General features: G+C 46.2%; 1 protein-coding gene across 2 annotated transcripts; it reads right to left on the bottom strand.

Annotated features, from left to right (window-relative positions):
* Window positions 1–1,884: 1,884 nt before the first annotated feature.
* On the bottom strand, window positions 1,885–10,112 carry LOC121393071 (gastrula zinc finger protein XlCGF57.1-like). Of its 2 annotated transcripts, XM_018268419.2 has the most exons (5): window positions 9,658–10,112; window positions 6,915–7,007; window positions 6,653–6,748; window positions 5,995–6,081; window positions 1,885–4,134 (listed from the first exon to the last, which is right to left on the bottom strand). In XM_018268419.2, the coding sequence occupies exons 2-5, from the start codon at window positions 6,988–6,990 to the stop codon at window positions 2,609–2,611; spliced, it is 1,785 nt and encodes a 594-aa protein (XP_018123908.1). In that variant the 5' UTR covers window positions 6,991–7,007; window positions 9,658–10,112; the 3' UTR covers window positions 1,885–2,608. The 2 variants fall into 2 exon arrangements, with proteins under 2 accessions (XP_018123908.1, XP_018123912.1); XM_018268423.2 differs by lacking the exon at window positions 5,995–6,081 and having other exon boundaries at window positions 9,658–10,103.
* Window positions 10,113–12,269: the final 2,157 nt, after the last annotated feature.

Raw genomic sequence — 12,269 nt, 5'->3', positions numbered from 1 at the left:
CGAATCTTTCACCAAGGATTTGGCGAAATCCCAAATAGTGGATTTGGTGCATCCCTACTAATTAGCATATACAAATTAGGATTCACTTCAGCATGGCCGAAGGCCAAATCCGAATCCTGTTGAAAATGGCCGAATCCCGAACCGAATCTTGGATTCAGTGCAAGGCTCTTATTCAAATCTGTGCATGGTTGCTATGGGAATTTGGACCTTAGCAACCAGATGCTGAATAAAAAGCTAAATAACTCAAAAACCACAAAAAATAAAAACCATGTGCAAATTGTCTCAGAATATCACTCTCTACATCATACTAAAAGTGGATTTAAAGGCAAACAACCCCCTTTAATCCCATGTCCCTACATGACAATGGAAAAAGAGAGCAGTCCAGGAATAGGAAGTACAGAGAATCAGAACTGCTCCTGGGTAAGTACAGGGGGAGATTCAGCCATGATGGGGTGGTGGTGCTCGGTTTCTAATTGGCTGCTGCCCCAGCATGCTTGGTAGTGCTCTTATTCAAAGGGGATCCACAACATGAAGAGCAAATTTCATTTTCCGGTTTGGTATTTCTGCAAAATCATTTGCTCCAGGCAAAGCAACAGGGAGAGAATAGAAGTCGGGAAGTGGGAGCAGGAACACAGTTTGTAGATATTTACTTTATCTCCCCCAAATCACACACTAAAGGAAAGTCGATGGACCATTTATAAGAAATACTGATTTTTTTTTTATTTATTATTCATTACTATGTGAATCCAAAAATGATGGGAAAATAATCTCAGATCTCTAATAGAAAAAGAGCACAGGCAGCCAATTCCTCCTCTTCTTGTTAAGTCCCACGCAATGGACCTTGATTTGGGCCACCAGTAAAAACCCACTTGGACCTTTGTAAGTAGGGCAGGACCCCCGTTACCTAAAAACTGGTCTTTCTGCCTCCTGCACCTGATCCAACACTCCACATTGATTGGGGGAGGGGCATTGGTGCAGGTAGATTTTATATGGCAAATTGATGTCCATAGGACAGCTATTCCAATCTATGCTCTGGAGCTTTTCCTGAAAGGTAAGTGCTCATTTGCCATTGGAATTTCCACCTGGGCACATGACTCTCGTCTCCCCCCACTTAATAACTGTAAAAAAAAACTCAGCGTCTCTGTAATTTGATTCCCTGAGCTGCTCTTCTACCTATTGGCACACAGGGACCCAGCTAATCAGACCGGGATCCCATTTCTTATGATGTTTATGGACAGTGTAATTCAGGCTGATGGACACTAGGGGAGCTCTTGTTACATCAACTGCTTTCTCTGGCAGAACTAAACCCTAAAAAATGAATATGGGTAAAAATGTCCTATTTTATATAGTGAACTTATTGCAGGAGGCTAAAGTTTGAGCTTGTCAATAGCAGCAATGATCCAGGACTTCAAACTTGTCACAGGGGGTCACCATCTTGGAAAGTGTCTATGACACTCACATGCTCAGTGGGCTCTGATTGGCTGTTCAGAAGCTAAGCTTAGGGCTCGTCACTAATTATCCAGCAGAAAATGAGCTTCCCCTGTTATATAAGCTGATGCTACAGGTTTGCTGATTATTAAATTCTGATGCTAATTGCACTGGTTTCTGTGAAGTGAATCAGGAGAAAAAAAGATGGGGAGCTACTGGGGCATCTTTGGAGACACAGATCTTTACTGCTAAAGGGCTGTGGTTGCCTTGGGCTGGTACAGAAGCACAAAACATCATGTACAACATTTCTACCTACTTCTTTAGTTAGGCTTTCCTTGTTCTTTAAAGGAGAACTCAACCCCCCCAGTACCCAACATAGTCCCTCCTCCCTGCTCTCCCCCTGCATAGGTAATAACACCTATAAGTGCCCCTAATCCTTTGTTTGTTTATAGGTGCAGAGGAAGTGCAGCGGAGCTCATGGGTGCCACCTTACACTCTTCTGTATTCTGTTTTCCCTTTGGAAATTTCCGTCATTTTTGGCGCATGCACAGTTGCTACAAACAGAAAGACTGATCCGACTGCCCATGCACCAATACCAATACCAATGCACCCATGAGCTCTGCTGCGCTTACTCTGCACCTATAGGCAAATAAAGGATATGGGGCACTTAAAGGTATCACCTACGTGGGGGGGGGAGCAGGGAGGGGGGACTATGTAGGGTACTGGGTAGGGAGTTTTATTATTGGGGGGGTTGAGTTCTCCTTTAATCTTTCTCCCATCAGTTCATAGGGTGCAACTACTACCCAAATGTCCTTAATGAATCACCACTGTGCATCCTCACTAGGGGTAAAGCTCTGTTCTCTCATTGGCTCAATACCTTGCCCCATATTAACCAGGATATCGGAGCGCACTCAACAGTAGCCAGACACGGTGTTAGAAATGTCTATGGGATCTTGTTGCCCCCCCATGCCAGGGACATTTTGGTTTGGCCCCACATATTAAGGCAGAAGAAGGCCAAGGCAATGATACTGTGATCCAGTAAGAAAGTTCTGGTTGGGAGAAGCTGATGGATAGACACATGGCCCATGATTACTCTTCCATTTAATCAGCTCTAACACAGGAACAATAGCCCACCAAGCAGATCTTGTTTATTGGGTAAATGCTAATTCTGTGCCAGACTTTATTGTTGAAACCTCGTCACATGACTTTTCTGGTGTTTTTTAAGGCTGCTGTTAATAGGGAAACTCTCCCCACATTCCATGCATGAGAAAGGTCTCTCCCTCGTGTGGAGTTTTTGGTGCGTGTGCAGGTTGCCCTGCTGAGAGAAACATTTCCCGCACTCGCAACAGACATAGGGTTTCTCCCCTTTGTGAATCATCTGATGCGTCCGAAGCTGAGTCTTCCTTTGGAAAGTCTTCCCACAATCGGGACAGGAAAAAGGTTTCTCCCCTGTGTGAGCCCTCTGGTGGTTGTACAGGCTGCCGCTGTGTGAGAAACTTTTGCCGCATTCCGCGCATACGAATGGTTTCTCCCCCGTGTGTATTAACGCATGAGTCATTAGGGTGAACTTGTTATAGAAGCGTTTCCCGCACTCGCTGCAGGTAAACGGTTTCTCTCCCGTGTGAACTTTATGATGGATACAAAGATTCTTCTTCCTAGAGAACATTTTCCCACATTCTGTACACGAGAACGGTTTCTCCCCCGTGTGAACCTTCTCGTGCTGAAGGAGTCGGCTCTTGTAGGAGAATCCCTTCCCGCATTCTGCACACATGAAAGATTTCTCCCCCGTGTGAATTTTTTGGTGACTGTGAAGTTGGCTCTTTAAAGAGAAGCTTTTGCCACATTCTGAACATGTGAATGGTTTCTCCCCGGAGTGAGTTCTTTGGTGTTGCTGGAGAAAACTCTTATAAGGGAAACTCTTGCCACATTCTGTACATGGGAAACCCTTCTCGTCCGTATGGGTTTTCTGGTGACTGTGAAGCTGGCTCTTTAAAAAGAAGCTTTTACCGCATTCAGTGCAGGAGAATGGTTTCTCCCCTAAATGGGTCTTCTCGTGTGCCAGAAGGCCGCTCCTCTGTGAGAAGTGTTTCCCACATTCTTGACAGGAGTACGGCTTCTCTCCCGTATGAACTTTATGGTGGGTGTACAGGTTGTGTATCTGAGAGAACCTCTTCCCACACTCTGTGCATGTGAAGGGTTTCTCCCCTGTGTGAACCTTCTGATGAGAATAAAGGTTACTCATCTGAGAGAAACACTTGCCGCACTCAGAGCATGCATAGGGTTTCTCTCCTTTGTGAATCATCTCGTGCCTCAGGAGCTTGTGTTTCCTTATGAAGCTTTTCCCGCAGTCTGCGCAGGAGAATGGCCGCTCCCCGGTGTGAATCAGCTGGTGGGTCTGCAGACTCTGTTTGCTGCTGTAGAGCTTCCCACACTCAGGACACATAAAATGTTTCTGTACCGTGAAGGTCTTCTTCTGTAATTTGGTACTTTTCTTATTCAAAGTTCGGGGGCAATGGTGGGTGCCAAGATCCCTGTTTTCAGAGAAGACCATGCCGCAATGACAGCAGATAAAACACGATGATACTTCTCCTCCATGCGCCGACCCCTGGATTTCATTGAAAGTATCATATGGGTCATTGCTTTTTGGCACTTGTGAGTTTATGAAAAGGCTTAGTGTTCTGGAAGACAAATTTCCCTGGTTGGTTTCTAGGAAAAGAATGTAAAAAAAGGGATATTTTTTTATCTCAAAACTGCACTTTTTTATACATAATATTTAGCATTACTTTGAATTAAAGGAGACATACTGTATTATGTAAAAAACAAAAATATACCAGTACATTAAACTAATTTAGATAAAGAAGGAATGTGCTTTAAAAAGTTGTGTTTCATGTTACTTTATTGAAAAACTAGCCCTGCCCATCTATTCCACTTGCTGCTGCCTCCTTTCCCAGGCTGTGCAGGGGGGCTGCACACTGAACTGTAGGATAGAAACCAATCAGCAGCTAGACTGACCTGATAGGGAACTGAAGCCTGTCTTTGCTTATGTGACTGCAGTGCTCGGATTGTTTGTCCCCCTCCTACAGTTAGGGTCGGACTGGGGGCATACTGGGGCTGCTGTCTCAGGGCCCCCCTGCATATGCTTTTTTTTTGCCGTGCATGCATGTCTTTTCTTCTTTGCTTGCTTATTTTTTTTTTACGTGACCGTCCCAGAAACATGATTCAGGAAGCAGATCTGGGCCAGCTGGGCCCACCGAGTTTTTTCCCAGGGGGGCCGTCGGCCCAGTCCGACCCTGCCTACTGTGCTTCTGGCAGGGACCATTAGGACACACCACCCCTCATTTGAAACAGGGAAAGGGGCCAGAGAACATCTATGGCAGGGGTCCCCAAACTTTTTTCCTATGAGCCACATCGGAATGTAAAAAAAGTTGGAGAGCAACACGAAAACCTGCGGAACCCTGCTGGTTGCAGATAGAAGTTTCGGGAGCGGGTTTGCAGGGTTGCGGGTCTTCTCAATAGCGAGTTTTACTGTTTTTTTTCTGATCACGTCTACTTCCAATGATGTCACTTCCGGTTTACAATGACAGCACTTCCGGTTTTACTCCTTTTTTTCTGATCATGCCAACATCTAATGATGTCACTTCCAGTTTACAATGACAGCACTTCCTGTTTCTTGATGGTCGACAGGTTGCGGATAAAGTACTTGCGGTCGGGGTAGGGGGTCCAAACGGGTAAGTATGTGGGTTGCGGGTCCTGGTGTGGGTTGGATTTAACAAATTGGTTCTGCGCAGGATTCTAACACAAGTATGAAAAAGTCCCTGGGGGTATCAAATAAGGGCTGTGATTGGCTCTTTGGCAGCCCCTATGGGGACTGGCAGCTACAGGAGACTCTGTTTGGCAGGACACCTGGTTTTTATACAACCAGAACTTGCCTCCAATCCTGGAATTCAAAAATAAGCTCCTGCTTTGAGGCCACTGGGAGCAACATCCAAGGGGTTGATGGGGAACATGCTGCTCACAAGCCACTGATTGGAGATCACTAATCTATGGGGAGCTCTAATAAAGGAGCTTATTAAGAAGACAATATTCATTTACAGCCAAAATAAAATCAGAACCATCTAGTATACATTATTGCCTACAAAATTAGTTTTTTTTTAATTTATCCTTTAAAGAATTTTTGGACAAAAACCGCAGCAGTTGGCACGCCATTTTCACTGCCTGGGTAGTGAAGCAGAGTTGAATGGCTCCATCTCCCGCCACTGAATGTTCTCCTGTAAACAATGGCCGATACTGAGCATGTGCAGTTGCAGCCCATCAAGACTTGGGTTCAAAGGTGCACAACGGGGTATGTTTTGGGTCTGCGAGCCCTTACTGAGAACATTCAGCAGCTAAAGATGAATATGTCTGACAGATGAGGATCACTTCTTAATCTTCTGGTTTAACTGTTTTTATTGAGTTTTCCAACCAAGCCCTTCTTAATTTTTATGACTTTCCTTTTCAAACTCCATGAAGGGACTTTGGGAAACTGGAAGCACCGGTTGTATATAAAGAGATGGTTTCTATACTCACTGGGATCCACCTGAGCCTTGGGGAGATGATCCCCATTAAGTGCTTCAGTCTCTGATTTCACTTGCCCTGACCCAATCCCTGGGGACTCTAATAAAAAAGAGAATGTAACGTAAAATACGTTGGCTTCAACTGCTTTATATATTCACAACCAGAATAAGCAACTGCACCTCTTGCAAATGAACTTTAATCTGAAAATACGTGGGCGGAAAATAAAGGTCTATTTTACAAGGAGATGAAGCCTCGCTCGCTGCTGCAGCCCATTGCATCCCACAAGGTGCTCTCCCCATAGTCTGGCAAACACTGGGTTAATTCCTAGTAAGAGCTGAAGGCTAGGAACCATACCCAGGCTTTAGACGGGAATACAGATAATGTCAGCAAAATACCCATTCCATTGAATTTTAATATTCAATTACACCAAACCTGAACCTTAGGGGTGTGTGTATTATTAACACTGGAGACAAACATCTCCCGGTTCTGTTGCCGATAGCAACCAATTCAGCAAATAGATCTGAGCAGTCGCCGACAAGTTTGAGAACAAAAACTAAGATCTAATTGGTTGCTATGAGCAACATCACTGGTGATTTTTGTTGCCATTGTTAATAAATATGCCCCTAAATGTCACAGTTAGTCCTGTGCAACAGAACTCAGTGCTACTTACCTTCATCAGTTAATGGAACTGGTGACTTCTGCAACGAGTTCTCATAGTCATCAGACTCGTCTTTTATTGTAATTTGAGTTATCTCGGACTCCAGATCTAGGAAACCAGTTATAAGAATAAATATTGGGAGTGAGAGATCAGAAACAGGTCACCAGTGATACTTTCCACTAAACACTTTCATGTCTGTCCAACAAACCCAAAACGTTTTTATAAAGCCCAAATAACTCCCCTAGTGAGATCCCCATTGTACAACAAGACTTACCATCATCATAAACTGAGTCTATTTCCCTCTTTATTATGGACAGGTGGTTCTCTTCAGTCTTCACTTTCACCTCCATCCTCTCTCTTGGAAGCTCTACAGAAATAGAAAGAAATTCAATTTATATAAAGCTGCCTGTGGGGGCTACACATGGGATCCCCCTCTCATATCACTACAATACATACTTGTTGTACAGGGACCAGTTTATCCCCCAGTCCCACAGTCTCCCCTCTCTATCAGTCCCTGCAGCAGGATTAACCCCCAGTCTCCCCTCTCTATCAGTCCCTGCAGCAGGATTAACCCCCAGTCTCCCCTCTCTATCAGTCCCTGCAGCAGGATTAACCCCCAGTCTCCCCTCTCTATCAGTCCCTGCAGCAGGATTAACCCCCAGTCTCCCCTCTCTATCAGTCCCTGCAGCAGGATTAACCCCCAGTCTCCCCTCTCTATCAGTCCCTGCAGCAGGATTAACCCCCAGTCTCCCCTCTCTATCAGTCCCTGCAGCAGGATTAACCCCCAGTCTCCCCTCTCTATCAGTCCCTGCACCAGGATTAACCCCCAGTCTCCCCTCTCTACCAGTCCCTGCAGCAGGATTAACCCCCAGTCTCCCCTCTCTATCAGTCCCTGCAGCAGGATTAACCCCCAGTCTCCCCTCTCTACCAGTCCCTGCAGCAGGATTAACCCCCAGTCTCCCCTCTCTATCAGTCCCTGCAGCAGGATTAACCCCCAGTTTCTCCTCTCTATCAGTCCCTGCAGCAGGATTAACCCCCAGTATCCCCTCTCTATCATTCCCTGCAGCAGGATTAACCCCCAGTATCCCCTCTCTATCAGTCCCTGCAGCAGGATTAACCCCCAGTATCCCCTCTCTATCAGTCCCTGCAGCAGGATTAACCCCCAGTTTCTCCTCTCTATCAGTCCCTGCAGCAGGATTAACCCCCAGTATCCCCTCTCTATCAGTCCCTGCAGCAGGATTAACCCCCAGTCTCCCCTCTCTATCAGTCCCTGCAGCAGGATTAACCCCCAGTCTCCCCTCTCTATCAGTCCCTGCAGCAGGATTAACCCCCAGTCTCCCCTCTCTATCAGTCCCTGCAGCAGGATTAACCCCCAGTCTCCCCTCTCTATCAGTCCCTGCAGCAGGATTAACCCCCAGTCTCCCCTCTCTATCAGTCCCTGCACCAGGATTAACCCCCAGTCTCCCCTCTCTACCAGTCCCTGCAGCAGGATTAACCCCCAGTCTCCCCTCTCTATCAGTCCCTGCAGCAGGATTAACCCCCAGTCTCCCCTCTCTACCAGTCCCTGCAGCAGGATTAACCCCCAGTCTCCCCTCTCTATCAGTCCCTGCAGCAGGATTAACCCCCAGTCTCCCCTCTCTATCAGTCTCTGCAGCAGGATTAACCCCCAGTCTCCCCTCTCTATCAGTCCCTGCAGCAGGATTAACCCCCAGTCTCCCCTCTCTATCAGTCCCTGCAGCAGGATTAACCCCCAGTCTCCCCTCTCTATCAGTCTCTGCAGCAGGATTAACCCCCAGTCTCCCCTCTCTATCAGTCCCTGCAGCAGGATTAACCCCCAGTCTCCCCTCTCTATCAGTCCCTGCAGCAGGATTAACCCCCAGTCTCCCCTCTCGATCAGTCCCTGCAGCAGGATTAACCCCCAGTCTCCCCTCTCTATCAGTCCCTGCAGCAGGATTAAGCCCCAGTCTCCCCTCTCTATCAGTCTCTGCAGCAGGATTAACCCCCAGTCTCCCCTCTCTATCAGTCCCTGCAGCAGGATTAACCCCCAGTCTCCCCTCTCTATCAGTCCCTGCAGCAGGATTAACCCCCAGTCTCCCCCCTCTATCAGTCCCTGCAGCAGGATTAACCCCCAGTCTCCCCTCTCTATCAGTCCCTGCAGCAGGATTAACCCCCAGTCTCCCCTCTCTATCAGTCTCTACAGCAGGATTAACCCCCAGTCTCCCCTCTCTATCAGTCCCTGCAGCAGGATTAACCCCCAGTCTCCCCTCTCTATCAGTCCCTGCAGCAGGATTAACCCCCAGTCTCCCCTCTCTATCAGTCCCTGCAGCAGGATTAACCCCCAGTCTCCCCTCTCTATCAGTCCCTGCAGCAGGATTAACCCCCAGTCTCCCCTCTCTATCAGTCCCTGCAGCAGGATTAACCCCCAGTCTCCCCTCTCTATCAGTCCCTACAGCAGGATTAACCCCCAGTCTCCCCTCTCTATCAGTCCCTGCAGCAGGATTAACCCCAGTCTCCCCTCTCTATCAGTCCCTGCAGCAGGATTAACCCCCAGTCTCCCCTCTCTATCAGTCCCTGCAGCAGGATTAACCCCCAGTCTCCCCTCTCTATCAGTCCCTGCAGCAGCATTAACCCCCAGTCTCCCCTCTCTATCAGTCCCTGCAGCAGGATTAACCCCCAGTCTCCCCTCTCTATCAGTCCCTGCAGCAGGATTAAGCCCCAGTCTCCCCTCTCTATCAGTCCCTGCAGCAGGATTAACCCCCAGTCTCCCCTCTCTATCAGTCCCTGCAGCAGGATTAACCCCCAGTCTCCCCTCTCTATCAGTCCCTGCAGCAGGATTAAGCCCCAGTCTCCCCTCTCTATCAGTCCCTGCAGCAGGATTAACCCCCAGTCTCCCCTCTCTATCAGTCCCTGCAGCAGGATTAACCCCCAGTCTCCCCTCTCTATCAGTCCCTACAGCAGGATTAAGCCCCAGTCCCACAGACAGTACAGGAGGAGGAGGAGGAGGGAAAATGACTTACCCAGTAGATCAGGCTGGAGATGTGAGTACAGGGGATGGGAATGTCAGGGTCTCAGGAGAAGGGAGTTGCAGGGAGTTACAGGGAGCATTAGTTTATAATTGCCAGTCGGCTCCTCCCCTCACACCGCTGTTCTATCCGGGGGTCTGTTTTTGTGGGCGGGACTAGCATCTTCCAGCCGTATCTGGGGTGGAACATGTGTCCCTCCTTCATTATTTTTAATGTGGATCAACCCACAGTCCGAGGACCAATGAAAAGTAAGCATGATTTTGCTTCCGAGCTGTCATTGATGGGAGTCACTCCGCCATTTTGTCGGTTGGCAGGCGTTGCTCCTGATGCTGAACACGTCACATAGAGTTTAGAGCCCCGCCCCCTTTTTCTCCATAGCCACATTTAACACAATAGATCCGCGTGGGAGGCAGAACTCGTCTCTATTGAACACAGTAACCCCTTTTCACAGTTATCGTTTCTTATTATAAACCAATCAATAACTAGATGTTTGTCACATGACAGCTGAGGGGCGGGTGTATAAAGCCCCAGTGTCCGCACAGGGCTCCCCTCCGTGTTGTTTAATGGTATCGGCCGGGCCGCTTTTACTATACGATAAACAAGGCTTCTACCCAGTTTCACTGTGCGATATTTTATTAAATAAAATATTTATTTTGGGTGCGGACTGGCCCGCTGGCTTCATTGGGAAACCAGGTCCGTGCGTGTGTATTCAGAGTTCCTAGACTGACAGGGTCTGGCCTGCGGTGACATGAAGAATCAAACTACCAATCAGATGCTAGATCAGTGTCTGAGAAACAGCCAATTAAAGTGCAGAGAAAGGGCGCCAGGCTTTCTGGTCCCGCCTCCAGTGCAGATTACTTGACAGGACGGCTGTTCTGTGTTCCCTGCACATTCCCAGTCAGTGCTGAGAGAATGATACACATCTTCTTCCTTACTCCTAATGTTATTTATATAAACAGTCTCTTCATTTCCCCCACAGTTCCCTTATCTCAACATTCTTTCAGTCATATTTTCTGTTTCTCTTCAATTTCTCAGACTGTGGCACCATTAACCCTTTCCTTGCCTTAGCAAAAACTGCCACTGCCGTCCTGCCTGGAGTTCTGAGAGACATGGATAGGCTCCTTATTAAAGATTAAATTCATGTAGGGATGCCACTTTTTCTGATGGCTAATGCTGAACGGGGGCAGTGATGTAGGAACAGGCACGATGACATCAGAGCACAACGATGTTCGTAGAGTTATGACACCAGGGCAAGGTTATTACATCATCACTCAGATGCAACTGCCTGGATTTCTATTCAGTTTTCTCAATGTTTTAAAGTGTTGATGCCCAGTTCAAAACCCCAGAGGTGTCGCCCCTATCTCTAGCTATATTCTGCTACATGAGTAAGCCCAATCCTTTAATTACAGGTATGAGATCTATTATACAGAAATCCGTTATCTAGAAAGCTCAGGATCATTTAGAAAAAAAACATTCTTACTTTTGATTGATTTGCTTTTTTTTTTGAGAAATGAACTGCACTTGATAGTAACTAAGCCATGTTGAGGTGAGTGTCTTAGTATTTAAATGCTTTTCATGTATTGCCTGAAAACTGAACAGAAAGTTCAGATCCAAACAGGCTTTACAAAAACCGAACTGTTCAGGTCAAAGCCGGACAGATGGCAACCCTATATTCATGACTTTTTTGTGTTTTCCCATTTTATAATTACAGTTTACACCAACAGATGAACGGCACTCCGATAAAAAACAGGCTTTTTATTACTGGGCAATGTGGAAATACATAGGCCTTACGCGTTTCGGGAACACCTTCCCTTAATCATAGGCTTACAAAATGAATCGAAAATTTGCTTTATATACAATAGGTCTCCAGCGACCCCTGTTGGTTGTCTGGATTGTTACAGTTAAAAATGCATATCTACTATTGCTTTATTATATTATTTGTATTAATAAAAACAACCACACTTTGCTAAAATATATAAAACAAAAGAGGAGGAGAAGGGGGTAAAGAGAAAAAGACCCCTTTAGACCTTGGATATTACATATAATTATCTATTCAAATTAGCATATAGCATTATCCTTGTGGCTTAAGAGCTCGTAATTTTATTTCCCTTGGGACAAATTAGCTCTTTTTCATTTATTTAATATTCTGTTGTTTTAGATTTTTCCTTTTATCTGTTCCTTCACATATTGTGTTAGTACTAAGATGGATCGGTATGTGCAATCTTATATGCATGTATGGGGAAGAGGAATTGACATAATCAAATAAAGAAAAAACTTTGGGTTAGTCTTCCATTAGTTTATATGGTTATTGTATGAACAAAAACAAGTGTCCTAACTGGTTGTCCAATAACTCAACCTGGATCAGTAAATATTTGTATATTTGCTCAAATGGTACCACCTGTGTTCCACGTGTATCAATATAAATAAGCGATGTCATGTCTTGTATTCAGGCCTTTTGGCATTCTAGTTTCAAGTTTTAAGATCCAAAAGGCTTCCCTTAGGTTAATGGAGTGTAATAGGTCACCCCCTCTGAGTGGTACCTTTATCTGTTCAATAACTTTAACTGCCAGATCCTGGACACCTTTTGAAGAGCATAGGGCAAAATG

Source organism: Xenopus laevis, chromosome 6L, assembly GCF_017654675.1.
Source record: "Xenopus laevis strain J_2021 chromosome 6L, Xenopus_laevis_v10.1, whole genome shotgun sequence".
Taxonomy (NCBI): Eukaryota; Metazoa; Chordata; class Amphibia; order Anura; family Pipidae; genus Xenopus; species Xenopus laevis.
This window is presented reverse-complemented; position numbering and strand designations above follow the sequence as displayed.